This window comes from Brachyhypopomus gauderio, chromosome 14 (genome assembly GCF_052324685.1).
Source record: "Brachyhypopomus gauderio isolate BG-103 chromosome 14, BGAUD_0.2, whole genome shotgun sequence".
Lineage (NCBI taxonomy): Eukaryota > Metazoa > Chordata > Actinopteri > Gymnotiformes > Hypopomidae > Brachyhypopomus > Brachyhypopomus gauderio.
The window spans coordinates 17,361,612-17,374,100 of NC_135224.1; the positions used below are offsets into that span (position 1 = coordinate 17,361,612).

At 42.7% G+C, this 12,489-nt stretch overlaps 1 protein-coding gene across 1 annotated transcript; it reads left to right on the forward strand.

Annotated features, from left to right (window-relative positions):
• The first annotated feature begins 1,740 nt into the window (after window positions 1-1,740).
• sall2 (spalt-like transcription factor 2) lies at window positions 1,741-11,072 on the forward strand. Its single transcript, XM_076972823.1, has 3 exons — window positions 1,741-2,132; window positions 5,726-9,328; window positions 9,573-11,072. Exons 2-3 carry the CDS (start codon window positions 6,020-6,022, stop codon window positions 9,852-9,854), a joined length of 3,591 nt encoding a protein of 1,196 aa, XP_076828938.1. The 5' UTR covers window positions 1,741-2,132; window positions 5,726-6,019; the 3' UTR covers window positions 9,855-11,072.
• The last annotated feature ends 1,417 nt before the right edge of the window (window positions 11,073-12,489 follow it).

Sequence of the window (12,489 nt, forward strand, 5' to 3'; positions counted from 1 at the left end):
TCCAACACTACGAAGGCCTGCAGGAAGCCAGTTAGCATCGGCTCTACAGTGTCAGAAAGAACTTACAGAAAATACAGCATGTGATGTGATACTAAGTAATGACTTTAATGGGTATCTATAAATTTATATATAATAGGCTACACTGTAAATTACGCTAGTGAGATCTAAGATATTACACGTCAACTGCTGAAAATATTTTTTTCAGAATGCAGGATACAACTGTTAAGTATCAAACACAATGACCACAGTTTTTGTCATTTGGTTTGGTGCATTTCTTGAATTATCATGAAGATTTGTACAAAAGTAGGTACATTTTGCAAAACAATTCATACAAACAGCACCACACAGTGGATTAGCAGCATTTGACGGTTCATACTGTAAGATGCACTTCTGAGCTGTTTTAGAGAACTGGTTGAGCACTGGTTAATCTAAAGATTCACACACTCCCCTTCATCAGTGAAAGTCAAAAAAAGTATAATAGAGATGTATAAAATATACTTTATAGGTTATGACAACTTGTTAATGAATTTTGAATGTAATGACTTATGTAATTAATTAATGGCGAATGCCAAATTCAACAATATTCAACAGAGAACAAGTATATGTTTTGATTGACATGACAAAAGTAATTGATAATGTAGGAAACAGAAGACAGTTGTATAAAAACCATTTGCATGATTATGCCAAGCATTTGGTATTTGTTCAAAATGAGTCCGAAATAAAATGATTTCATAAGTGCACCAGTGCCTAGAGGATGTGCGCGTTAAAAAACTTTTCTGAAAATTCTATTCAGATCTGCAAATTGCACCAACCAGACCAAGAAAAACTGTAACTGCATAAAAAAGTTCACTGTCCAAAGTCAAAGGACTGCCTGTAGTGTAACTACAGCTGTTGAAGCTAATAAACACCCACTCAACAGCAGTGTCCTCTCAGTGTTTAAAACACTCACACAGTAGTAGTTTACTCTTAGTGTTGAAAACACTCACGCATTAACAGTGTCCTCTCAGTGTTTCAAACACTCACACAGTAGTAGTTTACTCTTAATGTTTAAAACACTCACGCATTAACAGTGTCCTCTCAGTGTTTAAAACACTCACGCATTAACAGTGTCCTCTCAATGTTTAAAACACTCATGCAGTAGTTTATCCTCAATGTTTAAAACACTCACGCAGTAGTTTACTCTCAGTGTTTAAAACACTCAGTAGTATTTACTCTCAGTGTTTAAAACACTCACGCAGTAGTAGTTTACTCTGTGTTTAAAACACTCACGCAGTAGCAGTGTACTCTCAGTGTTTAAAACACTCACGCATTAACAGTTTACTCTCAGTGTTTAAAACACTCACGCAGTAGCAGTGTACTCTCAGTGTTTAAAACATTCAGTAGCCATGTACTGTCAGTGTATGAAACACCCTGCAGCAATATTCTCAGAGCTAATTTTCTTTTTGTGTGCAGTCAATATATAGGCCTACATGTGTCAAAAATCCCAATGCTCAAATGGGTAGAAAATTATGTTTTATCTTTTACTGGAGACACTGTGGTCTTAGGATATTGTTTCACAGAGATATGGCCCCAAACTGTAGTATTTTGGCCAAGGTAACATCTAGTAAGTAGCCTAATTGCTTCATGTCCAATATCCCAAAATAATATAGTAAACCCCCCCTCCCACCCATCTCATGTCCTGTGTGGCCAAACACACGCAATGTGATCGTTACTTGTAAGGGCGTCTATCATGATAGGACAGAAGGACCGGTGGACAGACAGACATCGCTGCAGAGAATAGTCAACAAAGACACACGCCAGGGAAGGGGCCTTTCCAAATACAAAGGGAGTTGGTCGGTGAGGGGAGGGAAATCCGAGGGGATGACAGGAACACGGAAACCTACTTCTTTTTATCGCAATGTGTCTTGTTACATTGGATCGTTGTTTGTTAAACGCTGACCTAGTGAAATCACGACAAAGGATAGAGAAACACTAATATTGACGACGCTGAAAATAATTCTAGCATGCTGCCTTAGGCCGGACGCGGATGCGCATTGAAGTGGCTCGCGGCCGGAAAACACCGACGTCGACGCTGCTGCGTGGCCGACGGTCTATAATCATTTTATATCCCTCTATCAAACAACTAGCGGTTGGTAAGTATATTATTTACTTATTTACGAGCAAGTCGAAAAGATAGACCGATTAAAAGGATGGCTCGTTTTATGCTGTAATACGAAAATATGAATCATAATTGGTTATGATCATACAGCGCGCGTGGAGACGCAACAGGTCGCGTGGCGAAGCTCGCGCAAACCGGCTGACGTAGTTTTGAAATGTGTGAGGAGTTTCCACGTTGGGCGGCTGGAGAATGCATCATGAAATAAAACATATGGCTCGAATTGGCGTGAACGCCTTGTGTAAGCATTAGGTTTATATTGCACTGTTTATTAAATGTGCTTTATTGTGACATTCGTAATTGCAACAGCAGAAATATTTTTGAGTGTCTTTACTGTTAGAATACTTAAATATTCCAGAAGCTCAAAGACATGATGGGGTAAATGATGGCGCTAACTGGCCTACACAGTAATAGACACAGAGAGCCAGTTATTGTTGATTTAGATGTGCTGTCTGTACAGTGCTTTTAAATGCGAAAAGTCATTTGAGACGTTTGCATTTCATTATTTAGATAAAGTTCACCTACATAATCTCCACTGACAAGAACACTGGACAAATCAGTAGGTGATCAGCATAGTTACATTTTTAAACCCACACGCATAAAGCATGCGTGGAAGCCTCATCTTTATCGCATGAACTGGTTTTGACTTTTATTGCTGAACTTGAACTTAGGGCCAGGGAGGTTTCACCTTTCTATGATATGATTTTTAAAATTACAAATTAATACAAACATCCGGATTAATATCATGGAAGGATTTGTTGTTGTTACTATCTAACTGACATCTCCATAAAAGCAAAACAACCTATATATATATATATATATATATATATATATATATATATATATATATATATACATACATATATATATATATGAGAGAGAGAGAGTATATAAATATACAAAATAAATCAATCACAAATCACTAATGTCTCAAATATTAGTGTATACTAATGATACTAATGTCTACAATTTGGTATAATTAATTTTGTATCTTTGGCACTGAATAAGTAAACTGAATAATGTTACTCAGGGGCTTAATGTTTCACATCAGCATGCTCACTAGGCATGATGTGGGCTTGTGATCTTTTGGGGGGGGTATAACTCCTACAGAGGTTAAGTGAACTCAGCAGCTCAATTTGAACAGTGCATGCAGCAGTGTGAGTGTGTGTGTGTGTGTGTGTGTGTGTGTGTGTGTGTGTGTTACTATAAATATTAGGGGGGTTACTATAAATATTGAAATGATGCACTACCAAATTAACATATGATGTCATTGAGAATGCCATTGCAACACAATGTAATGAATAGTTTCTTTTTCCCAGAAGGCCATCATTAGTATGCACACACACACACAAAATAATTACAGGTGTTTAATAGTATTTGGGGTGTAATTTACAAAATTCAACGTTTCTTTTTTGACATGAAGCTTTCAGTTTTGATTCAATAATAATTGGAGATTATATTTCTCTGCCCTATATTTATAAGCATTTTTGCAATCTTGAGGAAGGCCTGGAAAAGTACTGATCAAAAACCTGAACAACATACTGTTGGCCATGCAGACATGGCTTTAAGCGCTTAGAAAAGGCAATACAGACATAAAACAATGCGAGTGTTCATATATGTAAGTGGTCAGTGGTCTTGGAGTAGTGATGTGTTCACATGAGGGAATATGAACACATGAAATGAGCTTTCTGCTTCTACTGTCCTAGTTTCTGCTTGTACTGTCCTCATTTCTGCCTGTACTGTCCTCATTTCTGCCTGTACTGTCCTCTTATCTGGAGTTTGTACAATACAGGGGATGATTAGCAGTTTGTGTAGCATTAGCTTGGCTATAAACGATCAAGTTCCATATGGATGTGCGCTGAGACGTGAGACGTGTTCCTCTCCTCACTTATTCGATTTAAGCCTCCGAGTTTCACTGTTGCCCTCTGTCTGATATTTCCTGGGTTTTCTTTACTCCTTCGGATCTGAAATCCCATCCCTGTTCACTGCTCTCTGCACGGCTACCAGCCAGCCCTGTTGCCACAGCAACAGATGACCAGGGACAATGAACCTTGCCACAAAATCCTTAAGCCCTTTCAGCCATCTTCCTAGACACCCATGCGGCCTCTCGGATAAATGCCCATACATATGCACGCCCACATAAAACAAAGAGCTTATCTCTACGTCTGTGTGTGCCTCCCAAAACACCTAGCCCTCTAACTAAATTGCGATTCTTTGCTTATAATCTTACACTGACTGCCAAAAAACATTTGAGCTGATTAGCATTGGAGGCACATTCTTGAGCAGCACCAGAAGGAGGAGGCGGAGTCTAGATTCACAGCAGTGTGGGGCGAACAGACTCATTTATTATTCTTAGCACAAATGGATACCTGTGCTTCAGCAAGCTAATTGTGCGTGGATATAAGGAACAAATAAACTTCCTGTAACTTTAAACCGGCTAAAATGTAAGTCAGAGGCAATTACACATAGCATCTGATTGGCTATGCCTCAGCGGACAGCCGCCGAGCCCCACAGACACATCGAAGTCTTATGCTAAAACCTTTGCCAACATTAAGCCCAATTTAGTCCTAAAACACTTTTTTTGTTCTCTGCACCTAATCTTCTCTTAATGAGTATGCAGGATGAAGAACAGATGAGGTTATTGGACTGTAGAAGCAGTAAAGGAAAAGAAAGATAGAGCCATGATAGAGCAGTTTTTGTTCACAGGCTAAGCAGACACTCCAACAATACAAACCAAATCATCCTATAAATGTGTCTGTTCAGCCCATAGAATAATGGTCTTTACAGGCAAATTTTGCTGTTTGAATACTTGGGGACAGGACCCCAAAAATGGGCCCAAATGTCACTAGAGCACAGCAGCAGGATGATGAACATTAGTAAGCAAAAGATTATCGCAGTTGTAAAACTTTATCATTCAAATCATCGTTACATTGGAGAGCACCAATTACCTGAAAAACAGAAGTGACTCATCAGAAGAAGAATTATTAAATTTCCATATCACATGCATCCTGCCACTCCTGCTCGCTAACAGAACTTGATTCATTGATCCGCGGTTGAACGACTGTATTTGTGTAAATACGGGCTGGGCTTTGGCCCATGGTGGAAGAAATAAATGAAAACATGACACTGCCACAAAATCACAAAATATGAGAAAACAGATTCAGTGTCGTGCTATTATACTGCATAAACATGACAAATAAATGCTAGTTGTGTTTCAAAATACTCAATAGGAACATGTGGTGTATCACGGTCTTCACAACACAACTGGTTTTTAAACTGCAGGAAAGGTCACAATTATCCAGAAAGTAAAAACATTTTTCGTGATGCATTCAGAACCTAGCGATCCCATCAAGAACCTCTGATAGGAGTAGATGTTCGTAAATAGTATTTGATTTGTCTCTAAATGCAGATTTGGCTTTTAGAGACAAAGAAGTCCTCTCTCAACAGATTTTAATTTGTGTATTTTGCATGCTCTGTGTGTTAACTAAACATTTTTTGGTACTTTGGCAACATGTCTGTGTTTAATTGATGGAAAAAGTTGTGTAAAAAGGTTTCTTTTTGATTTCTTAGAAAGGCAGTTGGAAGTGAAGTCTCTCACGTCTACACTTGCAAAGGATTTTCCTGAACTTGTCCTCAACAGCCCAAAATTCCTCATCACCTTCCACTCCAAGTCCATCTGTGGGAGGTCTCCTTAGTGTTTACATGCCCACTGAAAGCCCTCCTGCCACCCACGTTCCTTGCCACTCCATTACCCTTCCTACATCACTCACAAAATCTCACTCAGTTCAGTCCTTAGATATTCCCAAGCCTATTTGTTCACTGTGTTCCTCCACATACAGGTAGTACAGTTTTCCACCGTTTGTTATGGCTTCTCCTAAGTTAGGTGTGCCTGCTACCAGTACAAGCTTGTCTTCCTCCTCATTTTGTTCCATGGCTTCTCTGTGTGCCCAACAACATATTGGCAGCCCTCGCTCAGCTCCCGAGGGCCCAGCTAGCCCGATGACACCTTCCCTATGCCCAGGTACAATCCCTGCGGCCTTATCTAGTGCCCCTGTCAGCATCGCTGTGATCCTGGATGAGCTCCGTGTTCTCCAGCAAAGGCAGATACACCAGATGCAGATGACGGAGGAGATCTGCAGGCAGGTGTTGAGACTAGGAGAAACATCTTGTGACCTTGATCCAGGCCCACTCGTGCTGTCTCCCCTGCCGCTCTGCGTGGAAGGCTCGAATCGCACTTCGAGAGCTTCTCGGAGTGATTCCACACCTCTCCCCACCTCGGTGACCCCTCTTCTTGCCTGCTTCTCCACACTACTTCCTTCACAATCTTCGGCCAAACCCTCCAATCCTGGCCACACCCTCTCTAATGTCCTGCAGTCTCAAAAGTCTCTGCTCGATGGAACAGCTTCTCCGGGTAACCAGACTAGCATTACGAGTCCTCGTTCCTCTGCAACATCCTCGACATCGGCTGCTGTTAACTACCCACTCACCCTCTCCCTCGCACTACCCAGCCATTACTTACAGGAGAAGTCCTCTGGTGCTGTATCATCTGTTGGGCACAGTAGTTTGACTTCCTTGCCTGTTACTCCAACCACTACTGCTCAGTCAGAGGAGCCACAACATTCTGTTCCCACACTGACATCGGGGTCGGGGCGTCTGCACCACGTTTGCCGGTTTTGTGGAAAGCTGTTTAGTAGTGACTCCTCCCTGCAGATACACCTGCGCTCCCACACAGGAGAAAGGCCCTATCAGTGCCCTGTGTGTCTTAGCCGCTTCACCACACGAGGAAACCTCAAGGTGCACTTCCTACGCCACCGTGAGCAGAACCCCGAGCTGTCTTTCTCCCTGTTGCCTCCCTCGCTGTTTGTGCCCGGAGCAGCGGCTCAGATGGGAACCTCGGCACAAACTCAGCTGGTCAGCTCTTCCAAGTCCAGCTCTTTGGAGAGGCACCGGAAACGTCAAGCGGAAGACGATTTGTACGGCGAAAGTCTAGATGTTTCCACCGCGAGCGATGAGCTATCCACAGACCTGCAGCACATCCCGCCTTCGTCACTGCCCCTGCCAACCAACATGGATCTGGCCCTGTTCACCACCGCCCGTTCACTCCTGCAACTCAACTGTGCGGCCGCCACTACCGCCGCTGGTGCCTCCATGTCCTCCGCCTCCTCCAACACTCCTTCCTTGCCTTCTTCCATATCTTCGTCGCTCCTCTCTTCTCCCTCCTCCTCCACTTCTACAATCACCGGGCTGTTCAAAGGAGCAAAGCAACAACGCTGTGATGAGAACACGCCCCCTAGCCCCGCCTTACTTTCTCCGTATTCACAACTAGCCCACTTACCAAAAATCCTGTTCCCCACCGTTTCCTCTCACCACCACGCTACCTTGGGGCTTCTACGATCCCCAACGTCCACAGTTCCCAGCCTCTCATCCACCCAGCAGCAAAGCACTTTCTCATGTGCGTCTTACCCCAAAGATTCAGCCTCATCTTCCTCTTCCCTACGCCTTTCTCACGCTCCCACCTCAGACACGTCTAAACTCCAGAGGCTGGTGGAAAAGTTGGAGAAGGAACCTTCAAGTTACTGTCACTGGTTTTCCTCCTCGGCGGAGAATCCTTCCAGCAGCCAGAGCCCAGTTGGAGTGTTGAAAAGTGCCAGTACATCCACTACCTATGTAGTCACTTCGCCCCCGTTTTCCACCACTAACGCTCCATCCTCCTCGTTCAACAGGGAGATGATGGCCGCTCTCGGGATGAATGCCAGTGAAGAAAATGATTTTGTGGCGACCATGATACCTAATCTATGTCTCATGAGGTCTGCTGGAACACTCCGACCGAACCAGTGTGGCGTGTGCCTCCGGGTACTCAGTTGCCCCAGGGCCCTCCGGCTCCATCAAGCCACGCACCTGGGTGAACGTCCCTTTTCCTGTAAGCTGTGTGGCCGTTCCTTCTCAACCAAGGGGAGCTTGCGGGCACACTTGGCTACACACCGAGCGCGTCCGCCCAACAATCGCACCCAGAATTCTTGTCCTCTCTGTCAGAGGAAGTTCACCAACGCCGTAGTGCTGCAGCACCACATTCGAATGCACTTGGGGGGACAGCTACCACCAGAGGGTGCTGGAGACCATCAGAGTTCAACAGAACTCTCTAAATCACAGGTGCATGACAAACCCAACACTGTTTCAGATATTAGGCCTACCACCATTAATGCCCAGGTGCAGATCACCGTTCTGCCGCTAGCCCTGGATTGTAATTTATCCATGCGGAGCCCTGACCATCTTCCCTCAGGAAGTGCCATCAGCAAATTCAGTCCTGACGTTACCGCACTCTCTGATCCAAGCAACGACAAACCTCTAAACCATAGTCTTCAGTCAGCCCGACCCGACAGTGCTGGTCCTCCTCTTCTCCGTGCTCCGTCCCCTATAGCAGAACCCCCTCACTCCCCTAGCCCCCCACCATCTCTCTCATCATCAGTTAAAGTTTCTCCTACTAACGAGGAGCATTTAGCTGAACAACCCATTAAAAAGCCTCCAACAGAGGATAAACACTTGGCCCTCACCTCTCCTAGTGTAGCAAAAATGAACCAAGTTGACTGTGCAGTCCAAGACAAAGGACAAACTCACCTGGACGTTCCTTCATGTGAATCGAGATCAAACCTGGAGGATCTGCTGAGTATGCCTGCCCATAACCCATCAGCATTTCCTCATCCACTCATAAACACACCACCATCGTTTCTAACACTGAGCCCTGGAAATCTATCCACCCACCAAGCACCCCTATTGGAGAGCGACCAGGAGCCCATCCACATGCCCAAGCCGCTTACCCCAAAACCAAACAAAGGACGAATGGCGGGCGATATCTCGCAAGACGCGTCAAGACCCGCCGTAGGTCTGTCTTCTGAGACAGACGGCTGCGCAGCAGAAAAGACCAGCGAGGTGCCAGAAAAGAGCACAACGGATTCCATTCAAATGCAACTAGCCAGGAAGAATGTCCAGGCCTTAAAAGTTCAGGCTGATGCAGCCGGTGTTAAAGACGCAGCGGGTGAGGAGAAAGAGCTGCCCGAACCAATGATGTCTACCTCTCTGGCTCCCGCTCTCCCCCCGCCCATGACTCACCCAGACAAAAAAACCTACTGTTGCTCCGAGTGTGGGAAAGAGTACGCCAGTCGCAGTGGCCTAAAGGTGAGGGACCTGACTGATCTGTTATAAAAACCACAATGTATCCTACTGGCGTTTGCATGTAACTTAAACCCATTGGGTACGTTGTACGTGGATATGAGCTCACACTCTCACAGTAATTGTATTCATTATATATTTGAGGCAAATATTGCCCATATAAGTATTATGATTGTAAGAAGTTGGAAATGCACTGATAAGTGTGTCTGTGACATGGAGAATACTTGAATGACTTGTTTTTGATCTACAGGGACACATGAAGCATCATGCAGGATTTGTCAAAGTAACTTGTACCCCTGCGAGATCGAGGGTCTCCGAGAGACACCAGCACGCGACTACACATAGTCTGCACATCCCGTCTTCGTCCGCGCCGGCCACCAGAGCGTCGGGCAGTTTCCTGACCCAGTATCAATCCCACTACAACATCAGCCATGTCAACCAAAAGGCAGACGCTTCTGCAGATCGCGCTAACAGTAATAAAGGGAAGGGCACTGAGAGGCCCTTATCGGATGAGACAACTGAACAGCCTTAAATATCCAGACTGCTATGAATGTTGGCTGCATGAACAAATGGAACCATAGATTGATGTAACACATGTAGTGTTTGTATTCTATAACCTTTTCACTTATTAACTGGTCATTTTGCTAATGAGTAAATTAGTTTATCAGATTGTGTTAGTGCTCAGCATATTTTTTAATCTGTTTTAGTCAGTCAATGTCAAATTTTACATGTAGAACACATTTTACATATAAAGTAATGATAGTAAATTCTCTGAATTGTTCAAAGGTGAACCTTGATTACTTTGTTCAGAATGTTGGTAGAGGCCATCTGGTCTAAGCTAAGACCCAAAGTATAGTCTGAAACTCATTGCACAGACTATTTTGTCTTGGTAAAAAATGCAGTAGCCTGTGTCGTTCAAAGTTATATAGGTACCAAAAAACAATAATGCAGAAAATTCATGTTTCAAGGAATGTAGGATCATCAAGTGAAAATATGAGGTGAAATTCCAATACAGATAGCATAGATCCATAGTAACGTCATCTGGAGTCGTATGCATTTTTGTGATGTAAAGTTACAAACTTTGGTGCTGGAGACGTGTTTCAGTGAACTATTACTGTAAACACGTGAGTAAGAGCACGTGTTGATTTGGCATGAGCTATGGAAGTTATTGCAAATAAAAAATAGCTATTGCAAAAATAACTAACAAAATACTTCAAAGTACTAACTTTACCACTAATGTACAAACAAAATGGATGAGTGTAACTCTTCAAACAGTAGAGGATCACATTAAACTGTATATACAAGTAATTCTAATCCCAGTCTGTGCTAATGCTTCCCTATTCTTGGATTACTATAAGAAATAATACCCTGTTGTGTCTTGATGACACTGGAACAGTGAGATGTTAATTGTTAGTCTATTTAAAATGTCAACCTTGATAAACAGATGTCAACCATATTTAGCTGATGTAAATGTCAGTCTCGGTGATCTTAAGTGTTGCTGCAGTATTTGCAGAGTCTGATGTATCTGTTGTCAGTGTTCCGCTCTGAACTGAATCTAAAACACATCTGAATCCATTTTTGTGATGCTGTTTGGACATGTTGGCGTTCTGTGTGTGAATATTTTTCCTAAAAACGGTAGTTCCTGAGTGTTTTATAATGTATACAAGTAACTCTGGTGTCTTTGTTAGTTTGTGTAGCCTACTGCCATTTCTTAAAGTCTAAAATAAAGATGGAAATACATTTTAAAAACTACAAATTGTGATACCAGTTATTTAAGTCACAGCAGTGTGAACAGCTGTCCATGTTACAGGACTTCCAGACTCTACATTCTCCTAAACACTTGCATTTTTGTTTCCAGCGTGATATTTTGCACAATTTCATAATTTCCACCTGAATAGCTATTTTATGAATTAATGACGTTATATTTATATATAGCTTTTCTGGGTACCCAATGGTGTTTTATACAGTATTACCACAACATTTCCACCAGTCACACTATTTTTTTATACCAATGTGTACATTTAGTACTTTTAGCTTGTGGATATTGCTATTTAGATACTCTCAGAAGTCTGTACCTAAGGCAGTTCTGAGAAAACTGCAGAGTAAGCACCATCCTCTCAAACAAGGCCCGCGGGCAGGGGCATAAACACAGGAAGCCATTAACCAAGCCCTTATGAAACTCTGCCAAACTTCGCTAATGACTTTGGTCATGATCACTGTTTTTATTACGTGTGGGTTCTCTCTCTCTCTCTCTCTCTCTCTCTCTCTCTCTCAAACTCTCTCTCTCTCTCTCAAACACTGCACACACATGCACACTGTCTCTTTGGCTAAATACCAGTGTGTGTACCAGGACTGTGAATCATCCGTCTTAACCAGTATTCACTAACCAGAACCGCCCTGATTTTGTGGCAGGCTCATTTCAGTTATTACTTTAATTCTAAATGTTTGCCACATTACATTTCTTGAGTGGTACCAGTTCTCACAATTGTCAATAATCTGCATAGAATATTATAGAATAGGCAACACAGGTGCAAAGAATATATGCATAGCACAGGCAACATGGGCAACATTTTTACATTGCTTCTGAATGTTTAGCTATGTTCCAGTACGTTAGGGTCAGGAATAAAAAGGAATAACAACAGATGCAGATAAAAGGAATAACAACAGATGCTGATGTAACTCAAGAAGATTTACCTACACGTCCGTAACTTATAGTTAAAATGCCTCTCAGATCACCTGAAGAGGAGTGACTTGGTTAATCCTTTTGGGCGCGTTTACACTTGCGTCCTTCTGTGCATAATCCCTGTCGGTATATAATCCTAATATTGAAAAGACATGAAACATCCAGAGGTATGATGAGATTTGCACACTACCAATTATCTTTAAAACTGTATAAGAAAGCTAGACATATGAAGTCATTTTTATTCAGTGGGTAGAGATGAATCAGTCTACAGTTCACTTGTCTGAGGAAGAGCAGCCTCTTAAATAAGTTTGAAGTAAAGCAATTTTTTTTATGTACCAGTTTTTTTAACCGTACTTAGTGGTACGGTTGACTTGTAACTCACGGGTGTTTAACTTAATTCACGACATGGAGTGCTGTTAGCACTCAAATATCTTTGGCGCATGCATAAACCGAATGTAATGTGGAAGTAATCATTTGTGTCATT

What these genes read in the sequence shown, in the direction of transcription:
- sall2 (XM_076972823.1), top strand. Translation starts at nt 6,020, where the DNA reads ATGGCTTCTCCTAAGTTAGGTGTGCCTGCTACCAGTACAAGCTTGTCT. An exon ending in CCAGTCGCAGTGGCCTAAAG is followed by an intron (nt 9,329 to 9,572) that starts GTGAGGGACCTG and finishes TTTGATCTACAG; the next exon opens with GGACACATGAAGCATCATGC.